The sequence below is a fragment of the Larimichthys crocea genome, chromosome XV, assembly GCF_000972845.2.
Source record: "Larimichthys crocea isolate SSNF chromosome XV, L_crocea_2.0, whole genome shotgun sequence".
Classification (NCBI taxonomy): Eukaryota; Metazoa; Chordata; class Actinopteri; family Sciaenidae; genus Larimichthys; species Larimichthys crocea.
This window is the reverse complement of record NC_040025.1, coordinates 4,633,764-4,661,401: the sequence shown is the minus strand read 5'-3', so window position 1 is coordinate 4,661,401 and position 27,638 is coordinate 4,633,764. Positions and strand designations below refer to the sequence as shown.

Genomic DNA, 27,638 nt, shown 5'->3' with positions numbered 1-27,638 from the left:
GAGAGCGAGAGAGAGAGAGAGAGAGAGAGAGGGAGGAGGGTACTGAGCTGAGAGAAATCTGTCAGATTCAAACACACTGCTCTGTGTGTGTGTGTGCATGTGTTTGATAGAGAGAGCGAGGGATGAGAGGAGAGGAGGAGAGCTGAGGAACAGATAGAAAGAGACAGAGGAAGACCACAAAGTGAGGTACGTACGGCTGTCATGCTGCTCATGAATCCAATAACAACCTGTGTGTTTATATATATATATATATATATATATATATATATTATATATTAAGTGTGTGTGTGTGAAAGTGAATGCTTGTGTACACTAAAGTGGATGTGTATTTATGTGTAGTTCAGTGTTTTAAAGGGACACTGTATTCACTTGGGGTTTTCTAAGTGGACAAATGAATGTAGGCTACTGTCAGTGATATCAATTATGTAATATGTGTGCACCATTTTCAGTGTTGATGCTCTCTCTCTCTCTCTCTATGTGTGTGTGTGTTTACATGTTGTGTTGTTTATGCTGAGGTGTTTATGCGACCATTGTGTGAGGCTTGACCATATGGGCTGATTTACAGCCATTGTAAATAGAACTCAACACTCCTGTGCTGTTAATGCTGTAGAGCCTTAACCCGAAACCAGTCACCCCCACCACCACACCGCATCCTAACCCCCCCACCTCTGTTTATCACCCACACTGTATTGACAGCTAATTCTGTTATTATATAATGGAGATAAGCAAAAGGGCTTAAACATGCTTCTCACAGGCGTCTGCAAAGTGTCATTTCCTTTGTGTTGTTGCTTTGCAGTGATGGTAATGTAACACACCAGACTTACAGAAGAAACTGCAACGTTAAGAGCTTGTGTAGGTTTAAAAAAAAAATATATATATATTATTATTTGATGAGCTGTAGTTTGTCTAATCTTAGGAGAAGGTGCAGTTTCAGCATCAGGTGCCTTTTCTTAAAACGTACAGCTAAGGTTACGACCGTCCATGTTGATTTGAATCTTAGCAGTGCAGCTGGACTTTTAAAAAAAACGTCCGGTATAAGATGATGGTTGACCATCTTGACCTCACCACCTCAAAAAACAAGTGCAGACAAAACATGCAGAATACACTTTGTACCAGTGAGGGACGTATAACTGATGATATACTTGTGTATTTTCTGTACTCGCACATGCGTGAAGTTGCATAAAGTGGTTACAATTGTGGGCTGTGGTGGGAAATGTCACTACAAATGTACCTTTAAAAAAATAACGCAAACGTTTCACTTTGAAATATGTACGAGCATACCAGTGACTTTTTTTCCCCAGTGGTTTAAAATGTGCTCATATCTTTGAAATACATGCAAGCAAACATTGTGCATTCAAGTAAAAGTACTCAAGTATAACACTTTAATATTCAGTGTTTAAATAGTTGTAATTACATTAATGCATTCATATGTACGCACCACTTTAATGTAATTAAGTGTAACTAAAGTTGTCAGATAAATGTTACGGAGTACAATATTTGCCTCCATAGAATGGAATTACTTAAGTTAAGTATAGGTATCTCAATATTGTACTTATTAAACAGTACAATATTATGATTATATGTATGAAATACATTTACGGCACTGTATTTTTCACTCATATGAGCTGTATTAGAGTAGAACCAAGTATAAATTGATCTATAATGAGATCTGTAATCTAGAGTTCTAAAGAAAAAGCTGCTGAAGTTGAGGTTTAAGAGCAATGCCTGAGGAGCGGATGTGGCCAACCTGACAGCTTCTCAGCCCTCACAGTGCCACACTGTTTTCATGACACTTTTCTATTCAGCTTTTTTTTTTTCCTTTTCGCCCTCCGCCAAGACTTACAGGTATGCATTCCGCAAACATTACCTGTAAATGATCCTCTACATAAAGCTTGCCCTTGGCAGGACCTGAGAAATGTGGACAGCAGTGGAAATGTTCCTGTACCCCTTGGCTTTAATTTCATAACCCTGTCTGATGCCAAATTGTCCTCAGTGCTATTGCAATTAGGTACCATGCCAGAATGTGAAAGGCACCTTATACTGTGCATAAAATGTATTTACCCAAGTCTATTAATCTCTACCTTTCTTATTATAAATGTACACCCTTTTACTATATTTACAGCACTTAATCAATGGGCAGCTACACTCCACTTCAGTGCATTTCTCCACTTCCACCTTGAAACTAGTCATCCCTGTGGAGTGTGTTTTGGCAGTGATGAGAACCAGGATTAAGCTGCCGCTGAAAACGTTCAGTGAGATTTTCAGGTACAGAGTAATTCTCTACAGATGGTACAAACCTGCGGCGGCGTACTATCATATGGTTTCCTGTTTGCTCTGCACACATAGCAATTGAGAAGGATGTTCAGAGAGAGCATAGAGAGTGTCTCAGGCAAGAAGCAAACTTTTGCCAGTGACAAGATGATTTTGGATTTTGCTGCTTTGCGTGGCTAATCATGCAGCGCCCTAAATCTCATGACACGTTCTAAATGAAACCCGGGGCCAGTGCCAGCACAAGGGGCGCTCTACCTGCACGAGCTCTTTCCAGGTTTGCTTTGCAGTCTAGCAGCAAATAAATGAGCTGACATGTCAGTAAGCTTCCAGTGGTTCCAAGTAGATTTTGCCTGTGAGGAAGTGCCACCTTAGAATCTGATTGGTCAGGTATATTTATTTAGAAAGTGAGAGCTATTAAAAGAAGAAATCATTCTTCCTTCCTCTAACAAATTAAAAGTTCAATTTGTCAGCGCTCAGTTCAACATGGCCATGGGTTTTGTTGCTACAGCGTGGCTTAGCTTGGCCACGTGGCTAATGTTAGTCAGTTCACTTCCTAAGTAACCCTTCTCTTCTGGTCTTATTGCGTCATTAAGCTCAGTTTTAGCATCTAGCACCATCCTGTAATTGTTATGCATGGACACAGTGGGATACTTACAAGAGACAAGAGATTTAAAAAAGAATCATCAAAATCGACGCAGCAGAGGCCGAGATATCCTGACTTTTATGCTCTAGTGTGGCTCAAACTCCAAGAACGCTAGGTCCTACATTCCCCATAATGCAACTTGATAGAATTTCTTTCCTTATTACAACTTTCTGTCACAATTTTCAAACTCCAAACCCCAGTTGTTAATGCAGGCTTTCTGTTTCAAGTCAAGATAACCCTAATGACATCATCAGGGTCACAGATGACATCGTACAACTTTTCTGACAGTCTGAGTCGTAAGACGGGTCAGCTGACTTTGATGTGTGTAAAATAGGTGGCATGTCCTTTTAATCAAACGATCTTTCACTGGAGGGACCAGACACTGTATGTCCATCCAAATAACATCATTTAGGAAAAGAAAGCACGTGACAGAGCCCAGCAGCTGTTGCTCCACCATGAAGTGGAACACATTTTAACCTCCTTTTCAGGTCATGATGAGGTCTGTAGGAAAGAAGCTGCAACTTTGACAGTTTCTGTCTGCCTTTGATTGTGGATCTAATTCCACCACGTGCCAGTAAGGTAACACGGCACAATTACAGTATGAAATGTTCTTAAATGCCTTTGTTTTGTTGTGCGCTTCACTGCTTAAAGCCATTTTGTATTCAGTTTTCCAATAAGATCTTTTCTACTTCATAATATTCCTCCAGCTATTTAGTAGCGAAAGTTATTTATCTCCCTGCTTCCTCCTGCAGCACAAATTGCAATCTGCTCTCCTTCTCCCAATCATGTTTGTGTCTGTAAGAGCCTCTCCAATCAGTCTGTCAGACAGACAGACAGACAGACAGACGAGTGTCACACCTGGCTCTATCTGACACGTGTTCAGAGTGGGGAGCGTACAGCTGACAGCGCAGATCAACATATGATCGCGTTCGCCACCCTGATGCAACCCTTAACGTTTCAGCTCTTATCTGTGATCATACACAGCAGATAAAGACAACACTTCGTCGCCTGCGTCTGCTCTTACAGCTCAGCTGATACCTCATATTTCCCAAAAGTCATCTTATTTAGGAAGTGAGATCATCCGGCAGAGACAGTCCTGGTATTTTTTTTAAATTCTTTTTTGACATTTTACACTGCATTAGCGATGGTTTGGCTTTGTCCCGGGTTCACAGAGATCAGGGCTGATTTTCTACTCATAGAAGGCAGCTGTTAAGAAACAATGCAGCTGTATGGAAAAAAAAAAAAAATAGGGACACATTTTTGCACTCTGAGTCAAGATAACGTTCTGTTCTTGCTCTCTCCAATATCAGGAAATCCCCGTACAGTACTGGACATAACGACAAGCACATTTGTATTACTTCTGCTTAGTGCTTCATTTTTTTTCTTCAGAGGAAATTAGCAGAAAATCCCCTCAGTAGCAATAAGGATCAGTATCCTCTCTTGTCTTTGATCTGCTTTGTATTCACCATGTGTGCCACGTGACCTCCTTCTTCCAGTGACCTTGACTTTAAGTATGAAACACTGATAACCTCTATCTCTCTGTCCTAACTGCCCCTTTTTGCCCTCCTCCACCCCCCAAGTCAATGTGTTCTCCCGTTCCCCTGGTCTTTCGCCGAATCTCTGACAACCTCATCCTCTCTCTTTCTCAGATCATTTGCATTCGCTTTGTTCTGTGCAGATTAAGGTCGCACACTGATGAAGGCCCCTGGAGCCTCCAGGGTCTCGGGGCCCCTCACAGTCTCATTTTTGCATTTGTTCGCCGCACTTCTCCATTTACTCTCTATTTCGGTCTGAAACCTCTGCTTCAAGTCTGTTTGGATCACATCCAGCGCACAGTTTTTGGGAGAGGAAATGTGAGCTCATGTCTAACGCTTCTGTTCCCGACACTGACAGCTTTAGTTTTACGCGACACACGTCAGATCTTTTAAAGAATTCCCACGTGGTTTTTAAAAACCTGCATCAACAACAGCTTTCCTGCGTTACAGTGAGGTTACATGGCACCTCGGGGGAATACATTAAAACAGGTTAGTGTTGAGTGAGTGTGTTTTTCTGGTCAAGTTCTGTAATGGGGGTTTTAACCAAACCGAAATGATTGTCTGAGGCTGATTGAGGAACAGCATTTCCCGTCAATGCAGCACACGTTGGCACTCATTGCAGAATTCTGAAACCTGTTGAGAAACTGACACAGGATGTGGGAAGTGAAGTTGCCTCTGTGTGTGTGCTTGTCTGTCTCAAAGCAAAAAGCAGGAAGTGTGTGAACCCATCATCTCCGTCTAGTTTACGCTGACTAATTTCATCAGTCTTTAAAAGGCAGTTAAGTTGATTTGTCTTCTAATAAGTCTCTCATTCAACAGCACCCAGCAGTTGTATTCATCTAAAACAAGGTGTGATCTGCCTTTAAAGGGGCCCTGCGGTGGTTAAGCATTGCACTTTCAGAAAGCTGGAAGACTTGTAGACTAAAAAGAGAGAATTTTTAAAAAGAACAGCCAAAATTAACACAACAGAGGCTGAGATATCCTGATTTTTAGTCCTGAGTCTAGATAGATGGATGGATCCTACACTTCCCATAATGCATCTTACACCTTTTATGCCTTAGGGACCTCTATCTGTTTAAAGGTTAGGGTTAGGAGCTGCAGAGAGGGAAGAGTTCTGTTCAGTTTCTCCTGAGACAATGTTGCATAATCACAGCTGTTACGCTTGCACAGCTCAGATTGAAATGAAACCCCGTCGCACGAGTGTGTGTGACCAGTTGCCCTTTTTTTTTTTTACAGAGCAATTTTATCCAATGGCCTGAGTGCGCCTTTTTGTACGTGTTCGTGGTCAGCGTCTGCCTGATCCTAGGACTCACCAGAAACTCTTCTGTTATTACACTCTCTCCTTTTCCCTCTCCTCTCTGTGCGTTAATATATAAAATAATCTTTTTGCTCTGAAGTTGAAGCATCACATCCTTGTGAATTCTTGTCTGATATATTTTCGTTAATTTTGTAAGCAATTGCGCTTCCTCAAAATTCATCGTGCATTCTGTCTAATCATGCAGCCGTTACAAAATGTGAAAAAAATGGGTTACAAAATATCTGGTTCTTTGATCAAAAGTAGAATGTACCAGGTTGTGTACATAAAAACTACAACTCCCAGGATGATTTAAGTCAGAAACCCACCAAGAGCTTGAGATACTTGGGTCACTAAGGGATGCTGAAAGATTGCACTACACAGAAAAGTGAAAGATTAATCTGCAGTTTAAATGAATTAATGATTAAAGTATGATATGATTCTGGGTCAATTTTGGGTGAATTTTGAAGTGTAATTTTTTCACTAATGCAACAACAAAGTGTTTTGAATTCCTAACCGTGGCTGAGGATCATGGGTATTGTAGTCTTTTGACCCATTAGCTATGAAACAAAGTAACCTATGTGGGCTTACATTTGGGGAAACGTTACAACAACATTTTAAAATAGGAATTCAGGCTCCCTGTTTGCAACTCTGTCAAGATGATCCTAATGACATCACCAGGGTTATTTATCAAAGCTCTGTCAGAGCCACAAAACACATCATACAGCTTCCTTTGCCACACTGAGCATTGCTTCTCGTGTTCAGTAAATGAAATTAACTCAGATGTGTGAAATGGGTGGACTTTCCCTTTTATATCAACGCTAACCAACAATGCCATTAAAATGTAACAATCGACAAACCGCATGTTTAAGCTCAGAGATCACAGGCCAGGTTCACGTGGGTCTCCATGAAATATTTACTGCATCATCCTGTGACTCTAGGTTTCTCATCTTTGACTTGTTTCTTTTAAGAATCCCGTTAAAAATAATGTGCTTGTGTATTTGACCATCACCTTTATGGACATCCCCAACCCCCGACCTCAAGGCATTGAATGTCCTTCATTACCGCTGTTACTCATCACCTCTCATCTTCCCATCCCCCATCCTTCATCCTTCCTCTCTCACATCTCTCTCCCTATCACTCTGCCCTCGTACTGTCCATTCTGTGCTCTACTCCCCCACCACCACCCATCCCCGCTGTCCCTCCTATTAAATCTCCCTTCTCTGGTGTCACTGTCCCTTTCTGTCTCGTTGCCCTGGCCTCATTTGTCCTGGTCCTGTGGCTCTCTCTCATTCTCTCATTCCCGTCTCAATAAATCTCCCTTTCTGGCCCCCTTGTTGTCCTCTTCTCATCCATATCCACTTCTTCTCTTCCTTCTATCTTCCCCTCTGTCTGCTGCTCAGGTTAGTTCACCTATGGATCAGCCTTCATGTCAGAAACCCAGGGGACCCCACATCGACACGACTGACATCCCCATCGAGTGCAGTCAATCCACGCTGACACTGATGCGCTGCATGCAGCTGTAGATCAGTGAAGGCCAAGGGGTCAAAGGTGAAAGGTCACCACAGACTACACGTGCTGAGGTTAAAAGGCTTCGGGAGGGGGAGACCGTGAGGCTACGAGAAGAATCAGGGTTCAGGAAGGACGGTCTCAGTGACAGACAAGAGTCAAGGGGGTCAAAGATGATGACATCACATGTAAAGCTGAGGAAGGAGAAGGGGAGTCTGGCCGAGTACGAGTCACAGATGAAGGGTAAGTCGCTCTGGATGTGCATGTGTGTGCTCGTCTCTGTGTGCGTCTCAGGCCTTTATCACACTTCTGTTCATGCATGTGCGCTCGACTCCATGCATGAATGCATAGAAGACAGCGCATGCGCATTCATGCATGAACGCGTGCTCTGCAAAGTCATCCAGCCATAAACTCTCACTGAATGTATGCATTCAGAAATGTCACACGGCGCCCTTCTTAAGTCACAGACACCATTCTTCGGAGCTTTAAGACAACACAGGAACGCTTTAATCGAAAAAAAAACGTTTTCACATGACAGCAGCAGAGTGTGTGTGAGTGTACATGTGTTGTTATTTTCTGTGTTTTTGTGGGTGCATACCGTGGTTGGGTGGCTTTCTGTACTGTACTACAAGGGTGTATTTTTAGCCAGTATTAGTGATGCTGTCTCCTCACATCCAGTCAGCCTCGGGCTGTGTACTCACACACAGACAGAGGAATAAGAGTAAAGTGGGGAAAGAGGGTTACTGACTGACTGTAGGTGGGGAGTCAGGGGGTGTGGGTGGGTGAGCGAGGAAGAAAAGAAAGGGAGAGCAGAGAGATGGTAAAAAAAAAAAAAACGAGGCGGAGAGGTGGTGTTATTTGAGGGGAATCATGCTTGTATTAGCATTTTCAAAACAGAGTGCAACGCAGGGCCACGTCGCCACTGGCTTAGCTGTGTTTGCATACAAGCTTGTCAACATGATACAAGGTTATGTCGGGTTATTACAAGAGCTGTGTGTTATTATCAGCAGCAGTCAAGCCTTTAAGTAAAAGCATGGACGGCTTTTTGTTCATCCTCTCCTCACCTGAACGAGGAGCTGCACACATAGAGAGATTATTCAGGCGAAATGTGTGACAGCGTTACAAATTTTCTAATTGGATCATGATTAATTTGATTATTGTGTGAATGAACACTTCCTCACGGAGCAATGTCTGACCCCAGACATCACAGGTCTGAAAGTACAGCGGCGTGTAGAAACATCATTAGTTTCATGGGTGGACACTGTATGTCTGTGCACGCACACATCTGCAGGAGGGAAGAGGGAGCAGGTGTGATGTGCATGGATCTTTTATTTTATTAAAATGAGTCATAAAGATATGAAATACACACACAGCACACCATCGCAGGGCGACACTTGTGAATAGATGGACATTAAAGAAGAATCGGATAAATCAAAAACATCAAAAATAATCACTATCCTGTGTTTGCCTATGTCAGTATGTGTCCAGGGTTATAAGCATGTATTAACTTTAATCACTGTCTTCCTCTTCATGTCTGTCTGTCTCTGTGTGCGTCAGACCTGCGGGCCCAGCTGACAGACCAGATCAAGATTTTAGACTCTCAGGTGGAGGTCAAACAGCAGCAGCTCTCAGACCTCTCTGAGTTTCTCAGGCGTCGAGGCGACATCGAGGCCGAATACGCACGAGCCTTAGACAAACTCACAGAGAGATTCACCCACAAAACTAAGAAGTAAGTGCATGGGGAGTTGCACAGGTGTCTCTGTTTCTCAGGTGATTCAAAAGTGGCTCACTCTCAATGAGGATGTCTGGTTTCTTTTAGGAAGGAGCAGTGGGGTCAGTCCGTCTGTCAGGTCTGGACCGTTTTGCTGTCTCAGACTCGTCTGGAGAGTCGGGAACATGCAGCTCTGGGTGACACCTGCTGCAACACGCTGACGCAGCGGTTGACACACAGCACGGAGGACACACACCGCCTGCACAAACGGGTGAGTGGATGTTTTGGTGTTGGTGGTTACATGCACAAAGAAAAACAGACACACTAGGTACATAAGGACTTACAGTGCCATCACAGAAGTCCTCTTCCCCCCAGAGAAATCCAAATTCTTGATTTTCCATCAGATTCATTCTTATTTTGAAGGACAACTTATCATTCCTCGTGTACAAGTTACTGATTGTATTCAATGCTGAGCTGTGGAGATGTGGTAAAACTAGATGCAGATCTGACAGAGTGATAATGATGGTGAGTGTAGCTTGAAAACTGTCCTTTGTAAACGGTAAGGGCGTTTTGCAACCTAACCCTAAGGGCACATTCAGACATCAGGATTCGGTGCTGCAGCAAAAACGCAGGATTTTCCATTCATTTGAATGGGGATGGTGTGTTTTGTCTGCAAGAAAGCAGGAGAGAATTTGGAGCTGTTGGAAAAGCCCAATGTCACGCTGCAGCCACCAATCAGACGATCAGACTGGTCAAATTCCTTCACAGTCAGCCTGAAATGTCTGAAACTGCGGTGGATTCATGGACTGCACTCTGATACTCTACCTGCTTTGTTTATTTCATGTTCCCAGCTTCTAAATCTGTGTCTGGCTCACAATTTACGCCGCAAAATTGTGACACAAGGAAGTGGTTTCCTTCTGTTGGTTTGTGTCTGATGGATACAACCTCACCCCCCTCATCCCCGTGCAGCCTTGCACAATCCTGTGGCGATTTGCCGCAGCCCCAGTCTGAATGTACCTTAAACTTCAACACATTTGTACCTGTGCATGTAGCTTTACGTAAAAAAGTTAGTAAAAATATGATTTTTAATAGAAACAGCCAAAATCATAAAAATAAGTATGTAAGAAAAGAGAACTTTCCCCATACTGTCAACTTGTCTTTTTAAATCAAGTATTTGAGTATTTCTGTAGACAGATCGCTAAACCAATATCATGTTACACTAATAAACGACTAAAATCACTCCTTCTGTCAGCTCCCGCCTGTCAGAAAAATAATGTCATTGCTTAAATTTACAAAAGATGGATTAATTTTGTAATTTATCACAACGCAGTTGTTACTCGACAGCCTTGGAGAGTGAACACGCTCGCCAAATAAGCTCTATAAGTTGACACACACTGAACACAATGAAGAAGTCGCTCTTAGAAACGCCCCTTCATGTCTTTATCCTGTTATCTATCTTGGTACCGCAGTAGCATCTGCAGTCTCATTCATTTTATAAAGTACACAGACTCATCTTGTTTAAATTACAGGTTGTCAGACACGCTCCCTGTACCTTCTCATAGCTGAAAAGTGAACAGAATTTTAATCAAGCTACTACAGTCATTTCAAAGCAGCTAAGAGGTGTTGTTAGGCCCGACGCCAGGCAGAACAAAGACCTTTTAACTTCTCTAAAATCACTGCCAACACCACACTGTTAGCATTGAAGTAGCTCTGTGCTGTTATTCTAAATATCAGTACAAGTAATGATGATTAATTATCAATATACATGAAATATTTGCTTTCCAGCCGTGTATTAGTATTGTATTTAGTTAGCCGACTTCAATAAGTCAAACTTCTATTTATTTTGTCTTTCTTTCCTAAAGTTAGATGAAAGGATTGATACCTCTCATGTCTGAACACTAAATATATAAGTAGAGCCGGCATGCAATTAGCTTAGCTTAGCATAAAGACTGAAAGCAAAGACAAGCAGCTAGCCTGGCTTTGTCTAAAGCTAAATAAATCCACCGACCGTCACCGCTACAGGTGACTAACTCACATGTTTATATCTTGTTGTCACCCTGAGGTTTTCAGGGAACTAGCATTAAAGTCCAGCACATAAAACAACATTTGTATGTTTCAGTTTTCATATGGATTAGACGAGATATATCTAGGGATGGGAATTGATAAGATTTTTACGATTCCGATTCCATTGTCGTTTCTGCTTAACGATTCGATTCTTTATCGATTCTCATCGATTCTCATTTGGGAAAAAAGGAGAACAAACAGTTTGATCAGCATCATCTAGAGGAGGTAGTGAACTGGAGCGAGTACTAGTACAGCTGCCAGCCTCTGAGCCAGCCAGACTCTCTCTCTCTTGTCATGGTCATCTTCTAAATGTAATGCAGAAGGCATTCGTTTAATGTTAACTGTTATAGCATGTTTTACAAAGAAGCACATCGTCCTAACATGGTAGGCAGTGTGTTATTTACCTTCTGTACCTTCCCTAGTAACCGCAGAGGTGGTCATAGCCTGGCTGCTGCTAGGTTAAGATTTATCTCCAGTCTGAAGCGTGTCAAAAACACGACATTCATTTAAAAATATTGCATGTTGTGTGCGCAAATGTTTCTGCATGTTCGTCGTGTTCCCTCCCGACGCTGTTATCTCCACTTTGCAATGATTGCAAGTCACCCTGTTGCATCTGTTTTGGTAAAATGCAGCCAAACTTTGGAGCGTTTGACATTGTTTACTACTGATTGCACTGCACGTGTGAAACTTGTGTAAGTTATGTGTCGTAATTTGTCATGCTTGCTGGGATCGAGCGTGCGTAACTTCTTGCGGAAGTTACATGACGTGATTCGTGCTTTCTGGAATCGATAAGAGAATCGTTAGATAAACTGCCAAACGATTTTATGGAATTGAAACACTCGGAACCGGTTCTCAACAAGAATGGGTTCTCGATTCCCATCCCTAGATATGAGATTAGAAGTTAATTCATTAATTGACTTTAGAGGTGCTATTTGTGAACACTAGTGTATGTTATTATTCTAATCTAATCTAAGTCTCCAAACTGTCAAACTATTGCTTTTCAAATAATTATTTTATTCGGTCAAAGTGTCAAATGTTTTTGTCAAACTGTCTGCTTCTGTAAATTGCAGAGCAAAGAAGTTGGCATCCAGATGCAGGATGAGCTGCTAAAGGTCACCACTGAGCTGCAGACGGTAAGCATTGTATAACGTTATTATATTAATCCAAAAAATATTGTAATAATTCACTGACACTGACTGATTCTGTTGTGTGATGTGTGCTAATAAAGGCTCTGAAGACATATAACCAGTACCACATGGACTGTCTGATAGCCGAGGGGAAACTGAAGGAAGCCGAGCGGCTGGAGGAGAGGCACACCGGCAAGTCATCTGAGCTCGGCCTCGGCCAATCGGGAGGACAGAGGCGGAGTTCCGTCAAGAAGATGGAGAGATTAATGGAGAAAGTGAGTGTGTATGTGTGAGAGAGAGAGAGAGAGAGAGAGGTGGGATAAAGGAGAGACTAGGTAACAGGAAATATCTAAGTGGGTTTCCTGTTTGTCTGTGTTATAAACTTCCTAATGCTGTAAATGCATATCTCTCCTTGTCTTTGTTCTTGAGTGAGATAGGGCAGATATGGGCACACGATAGCATAATGTGTTGTCTCCTTATCAAGATGTTGGTTTCTTATATATGTTATCTTCTCTTCTCGCGTGTGTGTGCATGCACAGAGGCATGGCAGAGTGCAGGAGACCCAGCTGAAGTGCACCAAGGCTCGTAATGACTACCTGCTGAATCTAGCAGCAGCCAATGCGGCCATGAACAAGTACTACTTACAAGATGTCAGCACTCTGATCGACGTAAGAAACACACAATGACACACTGTCTGTGTGTGTGAAATGCTGCAATATGGACAGAAATAATCGAATAGCCTATCCAAATGAAAAAGTTCTATTCTTTCAACCCTTTTCTTCTCCGTTTTTCCTCCCCCGCTTCATCATTGCTTTCCTACCTCATCGTTTCCATCCCTTCCATCGCATTTTCTTCCTCCCTCCATCTTTTCTATTGCCTCCCACCTGGCCAGTGCTGTGACCTGGGTTTCCATCTGTCCATGGAGAGAGTGATGAAGTGCTACCTGGCCAGTAGGTGGCGCATCCAGAAGACAGAGGAGACAGGGCTGAAGCAGCTGGAGACCGCCGTGACGTCCCTGGACCAGAGTGGAGACAGAGATGCGTTGCTACAGCAACACGACGCCGCCTTCTGCCTTCCATTCAGATTCAACTACCATCCACACGAGGGAGACCAGGTGAAATCAATGTGCCTGTGGTGGAGGTGTATGGTTTCCGTGACAGCCCAAATGTTACTTTTTGTTACATTCACAGGTATAGCACCCATTGTTTAGGTGAAGACTCTTGAATACGCAACATAAATTGTTGTGGCCTGGCTGGAGCCCATGTTGTGTTATATTATTTTTTAACTCATGATCAATGGCCACTAAACAATGTATAATAATAATAATTGATAAATACTAAAGAATAATTTGGACCCAGTTTGGCAGTTGGAGAGTTTTAAATCCAATCACAAACTTAGTGTTTTTAGCGATTAGCCAGTTGAACTTTAGCACAAATTCCACATAAAATAAATTTTTATTTGTATGTTTCAGGTATAAGAAAATTCATTTGTGGGCTTTGAGACTTTTGAACTTTGGACAGAGGCCAGGCTAACTATTTGCACCGATTTCCAGTCTTTTATAATTGATTTGACTGATAATAATGAATAATGTGACTCGTTTTACAGTTACAGTTCTGTTGGAGAGTTTTAAACCAACTCACAAAGTTAGTGTTAATTACAGTAGCTGGCCAGCTACACCTAATAAAATCTGGTAACGCCATTGTCATTCCAGCCAACTAAATCAACAGTCGTTGGCTAGAGATGACTTCCTTTTGCCTTCCTTTGTGAGAACTTAGAGATCCAGTCGCAAAAATGTCTCAAAAACAAATTTTGAGATTGTAAACTGCATTTATGTGTCGAGTAAAAGTTCCAGGCACTGCAGCAGTAAGTACGCAAGGTGGTGATTGTTGGCTTTCAGACCTACTGTGAAGCAATCAAAGACTTCAGTGGGAAAAGATAGGAATGAGTGCACTTCTGTTTCTTAGAGCTAGAGTGTTAAAATGCAAGTCTTAACTCTACCCTGTTACGTTTATAATGTCAACTATATGTGTACCATCTGGCTATTGTAAAGGGCTATATAAACAAACTTGATTTGATTTAACATTGTGACACCCTGTTGCTTGTTGTGCATTTGTTGCTTATTTCAGGTGTGTGAGGTGAGTGCGGAGAGCCAGGTGAGGTACGAGCTGGAGACCAGGTTCCAACAGCTTCAATCTCGACTTGCTGCTGTTACCTTGGAAACAGAGGAGGTCAGACAATTCACAGCTTGTTTCCATAATGATCTGTTTGTCTGTCTGTCCCTCAATAAGCGAGGGACAAACTTAAACTATGAACGATGTGAACCTTAAATATTCGAAATTGCTTAAAAATATTGAAGCATGAATAAACTGAATTATCAAATCTTTCCTCAGGTCAGTAAAACGCTTAAAGCCACACTCACAGCCCTGCTGGACACTATGTGTGAGAGCGACTCTAACCCCTCCCCGGACGTGCCCAGCAGCATATCACACGAGCCCCCTGGAGGAAACGCCGCCCCAAAACTTACCCTTGCCAAGCGTCGAGCCAATCAGCAGGAGACAGAGACCTACTATTTTACAGTGAGTGATTGCAGTTGACTAGAGGCGGACAGCATGCATGCTTAAATGTCACTTTACTCTTGACGACATTTGTTTCAATAGATACTCTTCAGTTAATTCTACAGGATATTCACCTTGATTATTGAATGCTGTATGTACGTCTCAATAAGAAATGATATACAGTACAGAGCGTCTTCTGTCAGACTGACAGACCTCTGTAAACTCAACACATTGTCTTAGCTTAAGTAATTTTGTTGACAGTGCTGCACTCACTGACTCATTCATTTTCTCCTGACACCAGTTCAGTCTTGTGTGAGTAATGGCCTTTTGAAACGCAAATGAAACGGAGCGCTGCTCTCTATCCTTTGCTGTGATGATTGCATGTTTCGCTTTCAGAAGCTGTGCTGAAATACTCAAACGTTTTTTTGTTTAATCATGTGTTTTAGAAAGTGAAGGAGTTCCTCACCAGCAGTTCTCTGACCTCCAAGCTTCAAGCCAAACATGACCTTCTACATGATGCCATACAAAAAGGTACCCTGGTGCTACGGTGTTAGATGATGGGGAGGGGAATGCAATGCAACTCAACCACCAACAGTTTGAGCTGAGATTTGGGTTTGTTATGTCAGGAGCTGCTAATGTAACTTCAAGCCACTAACCTCAAGCAGCAGATAAGGAGCGCTTTACAGCTGTTTGGTCAGCTCACTGTTTCGACACCACACCTCCAGATTTCTTTCGTTTTCAAACTCGTGGTCTTCAGACCCAACCGACACTGACTCAAGTGACATTAGAGCGTTTATAAGCTTTTACAAAGCTCCCTCTGGATACACAAAAGGCTTTACAGAACACTTTACACATGTAGTAGTACTGTAAAGTTACTGCATACTTTAATGTGTACACTTCCCCTTTGATATTGCTGCTCATTGTTCGCACCAGCACCCTGAACCGAACCTTACTTGTTTTCTGTCTCTTTCTTCCAGCCGAGGCGGTCGACAGTGACCCTTCCAGGTAAACAGCGTATTTACACAGTGTAAGAGTAAAGAGAGTATGACTGAGAGAGGCATAGAGACGTGGAGAGAGCAGAGAGGACAGAAGAGGAAAGAGATTCAACAAATTTAAACCAAAATGCAATTTTCTATTATGCATTAAAAAAAGCTGATTTTTGAAAGGGAGAGGGGGGGTAATACTAAACATGTAAATGATAATTAGATCTTGAGTATTAACATCATGGATTTAAATTGGCATTTTATTTATTATATTTCCCAGAATGCAATGTGCTCGGTCAGTGCGTGTTCGGAAGTCCAGGCCTGTTTCCCAATTCTGCCACACACTCTTCACCACAGACATAGTCTCCTACATACAGGTAACACTCATGCACACACACACACACACATGCAAATAATATATTTTTTTTAAAGCCCCCCCCCCCCAGTGTACTTACTGCTGCCTTCATGTGTATGGTCATGCTTCGAGCTTATACCGCTGGCTTTCTCTCCTTTCAGTCCCCCCCTCTCCTCCCTTTTATCTCCTGCTCTTGTGAAAGGGATTAAAATGCACTGGCCTCTTTGCTGCCTCCTCTCTTGACTCCTCTACTTAGTGTGTGTGTGTGTGTGTGTGTGTGTGTGTTTATGTGCGCCTCTTCCCACTGCTTCTGAATCTTTATTCCCCTTATTTCTCATCCTGCCTTCTTTTCTAATCTGTGCTTCTTTTTTTTCCCTCTGTCCCCTCTCTGCTCTGCTTGGCTTGCTGCAGGAGAAGAAGGAGAATGTCTCGGACCCAGGTACCAAACCACATCTGTGACCACATCTGTACTGCACGTAGACCAGTGGGCTGTTTTCAAAGTGACCAGGGCCGTAGCTACCATTGATGCCCCTGAGGTCATGTCCCTTTTAGACCTTTAGATAACAGTTAAAGGAATAGTTTCTTTAATAGTGACTTTCTTGCCCAGAGTCAGATGAGAAATTTGATACCACTCTCATGTCTGTACAGTATGAAGCTAGGACCAGCAGTTAGTGCACAAAGAATGGAGCTTGGGGAAAAAAGCTAGTCTGGCTCCGTCCAGAGGAAAGAAAATTTCCACATACCACATATCCTTTTTCTTAAGTTGTATCCAGTTTAACAGAGCTCCAGCTTCATATTTAATTGACAGATACAAGACTGGTATTAATCTTTTCAAACAACTCTCTCTTTTCAAAGCCTTAAAGTATTCTTTTAAATTCTTTTAAATGTATTGGATTATTTGTCAGCTGATTCCAGGGTTTTTAAGGCTCAACATATTTACATTTGAGGCCAAGAAAACAGAAGAAAAACAACATGATTCAGTATCTCCACCAGAACAAAAATGTTGTAATGTCTATAATTCTATAATTACCTAATAATCTTCAGAAAGTTTCCTGGAAAGAACAATGTCACTTGGTATTAAATAGACGTAAAATAGAGACAAAGTTCTTTGAGTTATTTAACGTAAACAGTCATTGATTTCCAGAAGAATCTCTTTAAAAGAGCTCAACAAAACTTTCAGTACATCGAAGTGAGCATGTAGCTCAATAAATAAAATGTCAAACAAAATCATGTAGGTATTTAAGGCTCAACTAAAGTTGTTGTCTGAGTAGATTTTAAGGGGGACTTTGACTCAGGACCGCAGTAGGCCTATTTCAGAAAATTCTGGTTACGGCCCTGGCAGTGACGTTAAGCATTTTACCCGCACCTTGCATCACCCAAAGCAAATAAAAGAGCACTTAGTGATTTTATTACTCACTCACTGATGTTCCTTGGCTTTTGTAACCCTCTTCCTCTGTTTAATAACTGTTTTTCTTTTCTTCTGTCTCCCTTTGGCTGTTTCTTCCTATCTCCATCTCTCAATCTGTCTCTAACATCTCTCCTCCTCTGCTCATCTGTCTTCTCCAGAGCTCTGGGCAGCAGATTCCTGTGGTGGTTGAAAGCTGCATCCGTTTCATAAACCTTCACGGTGAGTCACTTTTTATGATATAGCGATCAATAAGCCTTGCTGAGAGAGCTTTGGGCAGCGAGAATGAGTAGGTGGAAGTTCTTGTTCCTGTTACGTGTGCACAATCCGGTGTATGGAATATCTGTATCTGTATGTGGAATATCTTCTGTGAACGTGTCATATAACGTGAATGTGTGTGTCCCTCAGGCCTCCACCATGAAGGGATATTCAGAGTTCCCGGGTCACAAAGAGAGGTTAATCTCATCAGAGATGCATTTGAGAGAGGTAAATGAGCTTCTGAAAGTAGACCATATTTCAGTTTTAGATCTAACTGGATTAACGTCTATCAAAACCTTCCATGTTTAGAGAAACCACACAAGCTCTATTATCCAGTGCCCTCAATCCTCAAACTGTATCGAGCACACAACCAAATTCTTCTCTCATAGCAGCAGCATCTTTTAGCTTGCTCGGTGGGAAGCCAGTAAAGGATCATGTCCTTGTTGTTGCACTACAGTTATTCATGACTGTATTAAACCCCAGATTCTTGGTTCTATCTGCCTCGTAGGCTGCTAAATACTGAATACAAAATATTGATTATAGCTTTCCAGACCAGCAAAGAGTAATTTGTCTATTTAATTACCTCTTTTCTTCCAGTAATGATGATTAGGGGTATGCTGTCTAAAATGCTAGTCATAATGATCTGATTTTTTTAATCAACTAATATATAACTCACAGACATTGTGAGAGAGGCTACCTTTTTCTGTAACCGTACTGCACCTTGACTCATTGAGCTCACACGTTCTGTTTTCCGCCCTGCAGGAGACGATCCTCTGTCAGACAGCGAGTGTGATCTGGACTCAGTGGCCGGTGTGTTGAAGCTCTACTTCAGGGGCCTTGAGCCGCCTCTCTTCCCTTATGACAGCTACTCTCGGCTGCTGGAGTGTGTCCGTAAGATCCCCCCCTTATATTACCTCTACGTGTGTGTGTGTGTGTGTGTGTGTGTGTGTGTGTGTGTGTTTCTGCTTTCAGATCCTGCAGTTTTTTTCAGTTCTTGTACTGTCTGGTACCTATTCTGCCTCAGTATAGCAGATTCAGCCCCGTATACAGTAGAATGAGGGAAAACTTATTTTAGTGGTTGCCGCTCTACTGATGCTCCACACACCCAAAGCAACTTGTAACAAACACATGCAGTGTTGACGCAAGCTGGTGCAACTTCTCCTCTCTCTACTGGTGCATCTCACCGTCATATTTGCTCCCTGTTGTTATCTCCCTCCCTCTCTTTGTTATTCCCTTAGGCATATTCTGTTTTCCAAAACAGAAACGCTGAGTCACACTTTGCACAGCTAATCAAGGTTGCGAACCTGCCTCCAGGTTGTTTACTCCCCATAAATACTTGGATATCCCATCAGTGGCCTAATAAATCTACCCAGCAGCCACCTCACCTCAGTAGTTTAAGTACTTGTCACAATATTTCTCTATGGTGGAATTTTGGATGATTTGTGCATCTGTCAGAGTTTCTAACCTCCACAGGCATGAAGAAACTGTAACTGCAGCAAATAAAGTGTGCTCCTTTTTTGTGTTTGTTTAGAAATCGAGGCGGTGACAGAGAAGGCCGTCCAGATTAAAACGATCGTCTCCACCTTCCCGCGGCCGCTCCTCATCGTGCTGCGATACCTCTTCGCGTTCCTCAATCAGTAAGTCGTGGCATAATCCAGTGCGGTGTATTCCATCATCTGAAATATCTCTGGTCATAAAAGTCAACAACTGTGCCAAAAAATAACATCATTGACTGTGTGTGTGTGTGTGTGTGTGTGTGTGTGTATTTTCCCAGTGTGTCTCAGTACAGCGATGAGAACATGATGCAGCCCTACAACTTGGCCGTTTGCTTCGGTCCAAGCCTTCTGAGGGGGTTGGATTCTGATGACGCTGTTGCTAGGCAGCCACAGGTCAATGATCTTGTCAAAACCATGATCCTCCAACATGACATCATCTTCCCAGGCCAATCAGAGCTGCCGGGCCCTGTCTATGAGAAGCACATGACTCTGGAGCAGGAGTACTGGTGAGGGATGGGGAAGTCTTTGATATGAATAAATAAATAAAATGCTGTTAACGCCAATACTTAAAAGTTTAGTGAAATGATCTGGCAAGTCAAAAATATAACTGAATATTAATATAATTCATATTTATTTTTAAATAATTAAATGATTATAACTAATCAGTTTAGGAGCATTCTCGTGCCCTGCATCTTATTTATACGCTGCACTGTGGTTATTTGTTGATGCATTTATTATATTTCTGATTTTCTTTCTAGTCTGTATTTTGCCAAATCTGGTTAAATGGTTTAATAATCTAGGTTGAATACATGATTTCTTTTAAATGTTCTACGTAATATTTTTGCTTTGAAAAAAAACGTCTAATTTCTGTCCTTGGATGACTTGTAGTAAATGAATGAATGGTGCCGCAGCCTCACATTGCCCTGGAGATTTGCTGGTCTTGTTTTAAGACTCTGAGATGGTTCCAAGTACAGAGAGCAGCTTCCCCCTTAGCCCCCTTTTTCATGGCTCATCCTCTTGAAACAGTATTTCATGCTGTGCCAGAGACATTTCTCTGCAGCTCTCAATGCTTTGTGTAAAAACCGCTCAGTACTATTAAGCTGATAGCTCACTAAAACTGAACACAAGCCTCCCGACTACAGTGTCCATGGAAACCTCTAACACCCTCTCATGGGGAATTTAGTAAAACTGTGTGTTTTGTTTATGTGCATGTATATAATATACTTTTTTGACGTTTGACACAGCACCATCAGTCATTTAGTTGTAAATCTGTAGAACACAGATGTTTAAGGGTTATTTGAGAAATCTCACAGCAGTGAAACGTCCAAAGCAAAGTGAGGAATTACAAAGAGAGTCGGTGGTATGACAGTTGGTCTGTGTGTCAGACAGAAGAGGAACTTTGCGTGACCACGACTTTCGTTTTTCTGCTTGTCTGCAGTGAACCAATCACAGAGGAGGGAGACGGCGAGACTGAGCATCTGCCCAGTGAGGACGGTGAGAACAGCACACACACTAGAGACAGGCTTCCTTCAGATACAGACTGTGCATCACTCACATTTCCATTTGGATAACTTTAGTGCCTGAGTTGATTACTGTGCACTGTGTGTGTGTACAGAGTGGGAGGCAGTGGCTATGTTCGACTACGTGGCACGGTCTCCAGCAGAGCTGTCCTTTAAGATGGGAGAGATTCTCATCCTTCACAGCAAGGCCTCCTGTGATTGGTGGAGAGGCGAAGTAGGAGGGGTTAAGGGACTCATCCCTCACAAGTACATCAGCGTGCTGGAGGGGTGAGTGACAGTTCTACTTCTGAAACTGTTCAAGCAAACCATTTTCCAAAAAGCTCTTCCTTGGACGACAGAAGAGGCAGTAAAAGTCTTGGCTCTGATAATTTGCACTATTTGCCTCCCAAATGAGTCAGAAACTGCTTCAACGAGCATCAGATTTTTTCAATACAATACAGAAAAATTTAAACTAAACCAGTTTTTTACCAAAGTGAGCGCCACGGCACCCTGCGGTGCAGTAAGGACTGGCAAGGTTTATTTGCAAGAACAAAGAACTGTGAGAATGAGACTCATGTTTTATTTTTTATTTGCCTATTTAATCACATTTTATCACATACAAATACTTTATTTTCATAACCAGAGGTACGTTATGCTAACAATGCAAATTTTACATTGGAGAAATAGAAATACTTATTTGCTTTTTAGATGAGAAGAGTGTTATTATTCTTTCATCCATCCATCTAGCTTGGCGTTCCCAGATTAGATGTCCTATGTAGTCTCCAAAGGGAGGCACTCAGGGGGGGTTTCCTATTATTATAGCAGATACAAGTGGCTGAAATAAGCTTCCTCCACCGGGTGACCAGGCTCAGCCTTAGGAGCTAGGACCTCCAAAGGGAGCTCCAAGTAGAGCTGCTGCTCCTTCAGGTTGAAAGGAGCAAGCTGAGGGGTTTCGGGCATCTGATTATTCTTTCATCTGCTTGTTATTAAAAAAGTTGTAGTTTTATGTACTGGATGATTTCTTGGCCAGGAGCAGTGACATCCTCACAGTGACGAAAAGACTCCTCGATCCTTCATAATTCCCATATTTGTATGGAACGAGTGAGATAAAACATGTTTATTGCTGAGCTTTAGCTGTTTTGTTTTTTTTGCTGGGTTTTGTTACTTTTGGACAGAGCCAGGCTAGCTGTTTCCCTCCTTACACTAAGCTAAGCAAGTGAGGAGAAACCGATTTAAAAGAAGACACAGAGCACATTCTGGGTCAGATCCAGAGCCAAACGGTAGTATTTTTGTACAGCTGTTGCATTGTGTTATATTTTAAGCGGTTTGTATTATTTTGTCCACCCACAATAGATTTCTGCCTCATATTGTTCAAGACACTTAATTTTACTTCTGTTCTGCTCCCTCCTACAGTTATTTTGTCACTCAACCTTTTATTTTATATTGAAACTTGTACTGGTTGTACTTTCTGTAGTGAAATATGTACCTAATATATCTCCCTCTTCTTCTCCTCCTTCAGGTCAGAGCGAGTCAAAAGAGAGGAAGGAGGAGGAGGAGGAGGAGGAGGAGGAGGAGGAGGAGGCAGCACTGGAAACCTGTCAGCAGAAGATCCACAGACGGAGAACACAACCCGGTATACACATGCGCGCGCACACACACACACACACACACACACACACACACACACTTGAATGCACACTGCAATTTATGAATGCATTCGCACCGCAAACATAGCAAAATACACACACACGCTCACACAGATGAATGCTCGTTTTCACATTACTGCACATGAATGCACATGTTACAAAAGTTTCTGTGCACGTCTTGACAGGATGCGGGTGAACAGTGACAGTGCTTCGTTGCCTGGGAGACAGAGAGGAAGTGAGGGGAGCCCCAGTCGAAAGCCGCCAACTTCCCCCGCCACTCGACACCTGCCAGTGTAAGGCATAGACACATAATAGATCTAGATAGGGCAGCTCAGTTCAGCCTTTTGGCTGAAGTGGTCACTCACAGTATTGCAAGGAAAAGAACTCCCCTGCAGGCCAAAAAACATTTTCCCTAGAGACCACGAACTGTTGAAAGGACACCTCCAACTGTAAACAACATCAATCACTTGAATACAAAGAGGTTTACAGCCTCCAGAGATATGGTTGATGAATAATATTGTGGTCACAGGTGGCTTGCTAGAGCAGCCAGGCTTCATTCAGCCCGCCTCAGCACCACATCTTTTTTCTTTTTTGTATTAGTATGGAGCCGGTAAAGGCTGCACTGCCAAGATGCTGGCAGCCGAAGCCACCACACTGAGCTGTAGGTGACACGTCCATGTTTTATGCAGTCTATGGTTCCGTGTGTTTATTGTCTTTCAGCTCATTGTTTTGGTGTCATAGCCCGCAACTTTACTGTTTTTGTTCACTCTCACCTGTTCTCATTAGTGTTGATTTGTGTAAAAAAAAACAAAAAAACACCAAACATCAGACAGCACGTAGTGAACATAGTGAAACATTTAGATATTTCCCTCTGGAGTTGGCGGAGACCAAAAACAGAGCTAAAAGGCAGAATGAGAACTTCAGATGGACGCTAATGTTGCTCACTCTGCTGGATGTGTAAATTGGCAACAGTTTGCCGCCAGGTTCACTATACTAACACATGTCAGTCACAGCAAATCTGTTATTGCAGGTGTAAAATAAAGTGTGTTATTTGTAATGGCATATATACCAGCTGAAAGGCACCCTCAAACATTTGAAGGGTGGCAGTGGTGGTTTATCTGTGAAAGAGGAATAATTATAGTAAAAAGAGTTTAGTCTACATTTTATTTGGACAGTCACTACAATCTGATCTGACATTAAGTCTTTATAGTGTGAGAAGATGGTAAGAAAGCTTGCCATGCCAAAACTGAAACAAGGTTCGGTCAAATTTGGCATTCAGAAATCAGAATCTATCTACAGTACATATTTTAGTTATCTCTGTCGCAGTTATATTTTGTCTCACCTCTCATACATTTTGTCCCGTAGGTCTCAGGAGCGAAGACACACTTTGGACAACGTGAGACAGGGCGGCTTCAAACCCCCAGACAGACCTCCATTTGGTCAGGCAGAGAGAACTCCAGTCGACAAGGTCAGTGGTTCATCCTGCTGTCACAGAATTAAAAAAGGGCAGAGGACAGGCTGACATCACACCTGTGAGGTCCTCAGCTCAGCTCTTTTTAATACTGTAGACTCAGTGTGTAATGTTTCTGATGCTCGAGCACGCCTGTGACACATTTCAGCTGTATTCCAAGAAGGAGACTGAATACATTTTCTACATAACTCTGCTGACTATAACCCAGAACATGGATCTCATGCAACAAACACAAAGAATGACTGTATTAATCCTCAATAGGGAAATTCTCATATCACATGCTTCTTGGAACAGGCTTTGGTGTTCAGATAATAAACTACTATGTGCTATCCGGTGAGCTAACACTGCAGTCTTGTTGTAGCACATCTGATCTGCACGCAACCAGCAGCTCATGTCAAAACCTCGCTTGTTAAGCTGCTTTGCTCAGTGAACCTGCTCACAAGATAACTAGCTTACTGTCCCAGACATCAGCCGTTTGTTCTGGTTAAATGTGCTGACACTCCTGAAGCTACATCCTGCACTGTTCTGGTGTCAAGATGCATACTCGTGATACAATAACCACGGTTTGAAAGGAAATCGATCTAATCAGACTTTCTGTAACATCTCTCTTTTTTCATATCACTGATTTGTGCATGCTGTCAGTTTTCCACTTTGTAAAGACCTTGCCTTGCTGTGCTTTCCCATTTGTACTTGTGTTGCTGCGTGAACAGACACGTGCAAAAGAAAATCATACACGCTCCAATACATATATAAGACGATATTTAAAATGTGATCGGGCATAGGACATCTAAAGAAAATGTTTGATATGTAGTAAATACATATTTAGGAAAACAAGTCCATCATTTCATATAACAACTTTGTTATTAAAACATTATAATAGTGGGACACAACAATTCATTCCAGACCTCACAATGCTTCACTCCGTATGACAGCAGGTCGTAATGGTGAAACCCCCCAGGGCCCCCTCGCTGTGCTCACACACAATTGTTGTTGCATTTTAAAGTGAAAAGAACATCATCAGATCATGCTGTCAAAATGCAACAATTTCTCATCATAACATCATAAGATGAGAAATAGAGTCTGCAGTGGCACACAAAATAAAATAATGATTCTTTTAGGACATCATAACTGTGATGTTTTTGGTTTAGGTATGTAGAAGTGGTATTTGTTACGATTTGGCGCCACAAGATTACTTAAGATAACAAACTAGTGAGTTAGACGTAGGGGGCAGCTAATATTACTAACTAATCTAACACCAAGAAGCCTGGCTTGGTTGCTCGATTCTTAGCTTCCTCTGTCCTCTTCACCTTCATCTTCATCCGCACCTCTGCCATGGTCTGTCTCTGCTGTGCCCGGCTACTTTACCCACTCGCCTGTCTCTCGTTCTGGTGCCCATCCATATCCCTACATGCCCCGGCCCTGAAAACCTCCTCTTCCAGGTGGTCCAAAACACCTATGGTTCAAACACTAACACTCCCCCAGCACAGCTAACTGTGAGCTAACAGCAGCTAACATTATAGTTTACAGCAGGTAGCCAGAAAACAATTTCACCATAGTTGTGTGTGACTTTGTGCCACAAAGTTGACATACTCTAAGAGGTGATCGTATCTGGAGTTTAAAGTTACATCGTGCATGATGACGCCACATTTTCATGACCTTCCATGTGTCTTTCTCTCTAGGAGATGATAAGCCGCCAGATGAACTCGGTCTTCAAGGAGCTCCTGTCTCGCCAGCCTCCTGTGCAGCAGTCCGCCCTCACCACCCCTGCCGCTCCTGCTCCCTCTTCCTCCTCCTCATCCTCCTCCACCTCTTCCCCTCTTCCTCAAACTGCCCCCGCTGCCAAAAAAGCAGGATTTGGCCTGAGAGGACGGGCCCTTTTCAGACCGGTGGACTAAGCGAGATGAGAGGATGACTGGAATTACTGAGTTATTATTTGACAATGATGATTATGCTGATGAAGATGATGCATTAGATGGAGATCTTGATTTATTTTTTTTGACACGTGTATAATATTTGCGTCTCTGCCATCTCATAGTGCCACTAGTCTTGGTGCCGTGTTACCGTACGTCCAGTGTGTCTGTTTTCCAGATGGTTTTTGGTCGTTTATGTTTTGGTCGGTTTTTGTTCTCCAGGCTTTTGCAGTTTTTGGAGAATCAGGGATGTGACATTGCCAGTGATATCACCAGACTGGCTTTTTAAAGTGGTTGCCATGATACAACAAAAGACTGAAGCTGCCCCCTAGTGGCTCACCCTTACAATGTTTCCTTTATGTTAAAAAACAAAAGCTGATCTGGGGCCTGAGTGCCTTCATATCTATGACTCTTCACATTTATATCACTTGAAAAACGACCTGAACTCTGCATATTATGTTAAAAAGAAAAAGAAAAAGTGATCTAGGAAGGTGTTATGGAACCCAAAGTGTTCAATATTAAATAATGAAATCATAATGACAGAATGTTTTGAACTTTTTCAAAAGACTTTTATTTTATAGACATTTTATAAAGATTTTTTTTTCGCAATATTTGTATTTTATGTCAAGTTTGATTTAATTTCAAGATTTTAATGACAGTGGTGAAGTCACTGTTCTTTCACCTACCAGATTATTCTATTAGCTCCCGTTAGGCAGCAGACAGTATTATGAAAATAATAATAATATACTGTGTTTTAATTATTTCTTATATTTCACAAATGACTGTTGTCACAAGTATGTGAATATTTCTTTTATCATTCTTTTTTATTTATTTATCATTGAACATTTTGGAGCTCCGTGGGTATTAGCTGGGAACACTGTAAACAGTTAAGTCGGTACTTTATAGCAGCATGCAGCATTAGCATACACTGACTCGCACAGACAAAGATGAAAAACACATTCCCCTTCATATGTGATACGTGGCCTGATACACAGGCCATAACTCAGGGCTTTTGCAGCGTTAGAGACGGGCTAGCTCAGGTTTGGCTTTTTTGAAGGAATAAGTAAGAGTTTCTCACTCAGGGCTTTGGTTGACGTACTCTTCAACTGGAAACTGTGCCCTAGCCTCAAGAGCCAAAATGGCCCCCACATTAGAGAGGATTCAGTTAGTGACTTCCTCTGGTTTAAACTGTGAACGCGACGGCAACATTTTGGAGCCACGATCGAAACTCATTCATCCACACACTTTAGCTCCCCTGACTATTATCTAGCATCATCCACAGGTCCCATTCAGATGTGTGCTTCAGGATTTTTGCAGTGCGGTGTACAATTCCTAACTGACTCCAAAAACATTTGAAATGTTTTTACATAGCCGATGGCATCTCCCCTCTGTTGTGTTTCAGTATTGGAAACATAAAAGTAGAATCCTTTTTTATTCTGCTTCTATGATTCAGACACCCTGTTATTCTGGATCACTGTTTGATGATGTCACTAAATTTACTGTGTCCAGTTGTATATGTGGTTAAAAAAAAAAGAATACAATAAAGATGACAAAGTGATGAATGATTAAGAAGTTTTCCGTGTATGTAAACTGCTATTGGCTTGCCAGCAAAGTGCAAAGTACAGTTGCCTCCTTCAATAGAGCTGGTGGATTCCTTTAACTTTTTTTTGTGTAACTTAAAGACTTAAAGGTCCAGTGTGTAAGTTTTAGGGGGCTCTTTACAGAATATGGCAGAATTTTAATATAATAGTGTATAATCACCTGAAAATAAGAATCATTATGTTTTTGTTACCTTAGAATGAGCCTTTTATATCTACAGATGCTGCAGGATCACTTTGATCATACCATGCTGACCCACCATGTTTCTACAGTAGCCCTCAACAGACAAACTGAACACTGGATCGAG

The 27,638-nt window shown here is 42.1% G+C and overlaps 1 protein-coding gene across 4 annotated transcripts; it reads left to right on the top strand.

Moving 5' to 3' along the window:
* arhgap4b (Rho GTPase activating protein 4b) lies at positions 1-27,301 on the top strand. 4 transcript variants are annotated; one of them, XM_019274988.2, is made up of 24 exons: positions 2-186; positions 7,147-7,495; positions 8,810-8,981; positions 9,072-9,234; positions 12,098-12,160; positions 12,256-12,429; positions 12,694-12,822; positions 13,047-13,268; positions 14,281-14,382; positions 14,545-14,730; positions 15,156-15,240; positions 15,687-15,714; positions 16,459-16,486; positions 17,614-17,674; positions 17,861-17,938; positions 18,473-18,601; positions 19,242-19,347; positions 19,485-19,712; positions 20,645-20,700; positions 20,822-20,993; positions 22,225-22,338; positions 22,537-22,644; positions 23,717-23,819; positions 25,502-27,301. In XM_019274988.2, exons 2-24 carry the CDS (start codon positions 7,426-7,428, stop codon positions 25,715-25,717), a joined length of 2,793 nt encoding a protein of 930 aa, XP_019130533.2. In that variant the 5' UTR covers positions 2-186; positions 7,147-7,425; the 3' UTR covers positions 25,718-27,301. The 4 variants fall into 4 exon arrangements, with proteins under 4 accessions (XP_019130534.2, XP_019130533.2, XP_019130532.2 ...); XM_019274987.2 differs by lacking the exon at positions 16,459-16,486 and adding an exon at positions 15,973-16,069; XM_027288678.1 differs by lacking the exons at positions 2-186; positions 16,459-16,486 and adding exons at positions 4,721-4,938; positions 15,973-16,069.
* Positions 27,302-27,638: the final 337 nt, after the last annotated feature.

Bases quoted from the DNA above. Each gene is read 5' to 3' on its own strand.
- arhgap4b (XM_019274987.2), top strand. From the start codon at position 7,426: ATGATGACATCACATGTAAAGCTGAGGAAGGAGAAGGGGAGTCTGGCC. The intron at 15,241-15,686 runs GTACCCTGGTGC...TCTTTCTTCCAG, and splicing joins ACATGATGCCATACAAAAAG to CCGAGGCGGTCGACAGTGAC. The intron at 20,994-22,224 runs GTGAGTGACAGT...CTCCTCCTTCAG, and splicing joins TACATCAGCGTGCTGGAGGG to GTCAGAGCGAGTCAAAAGAG.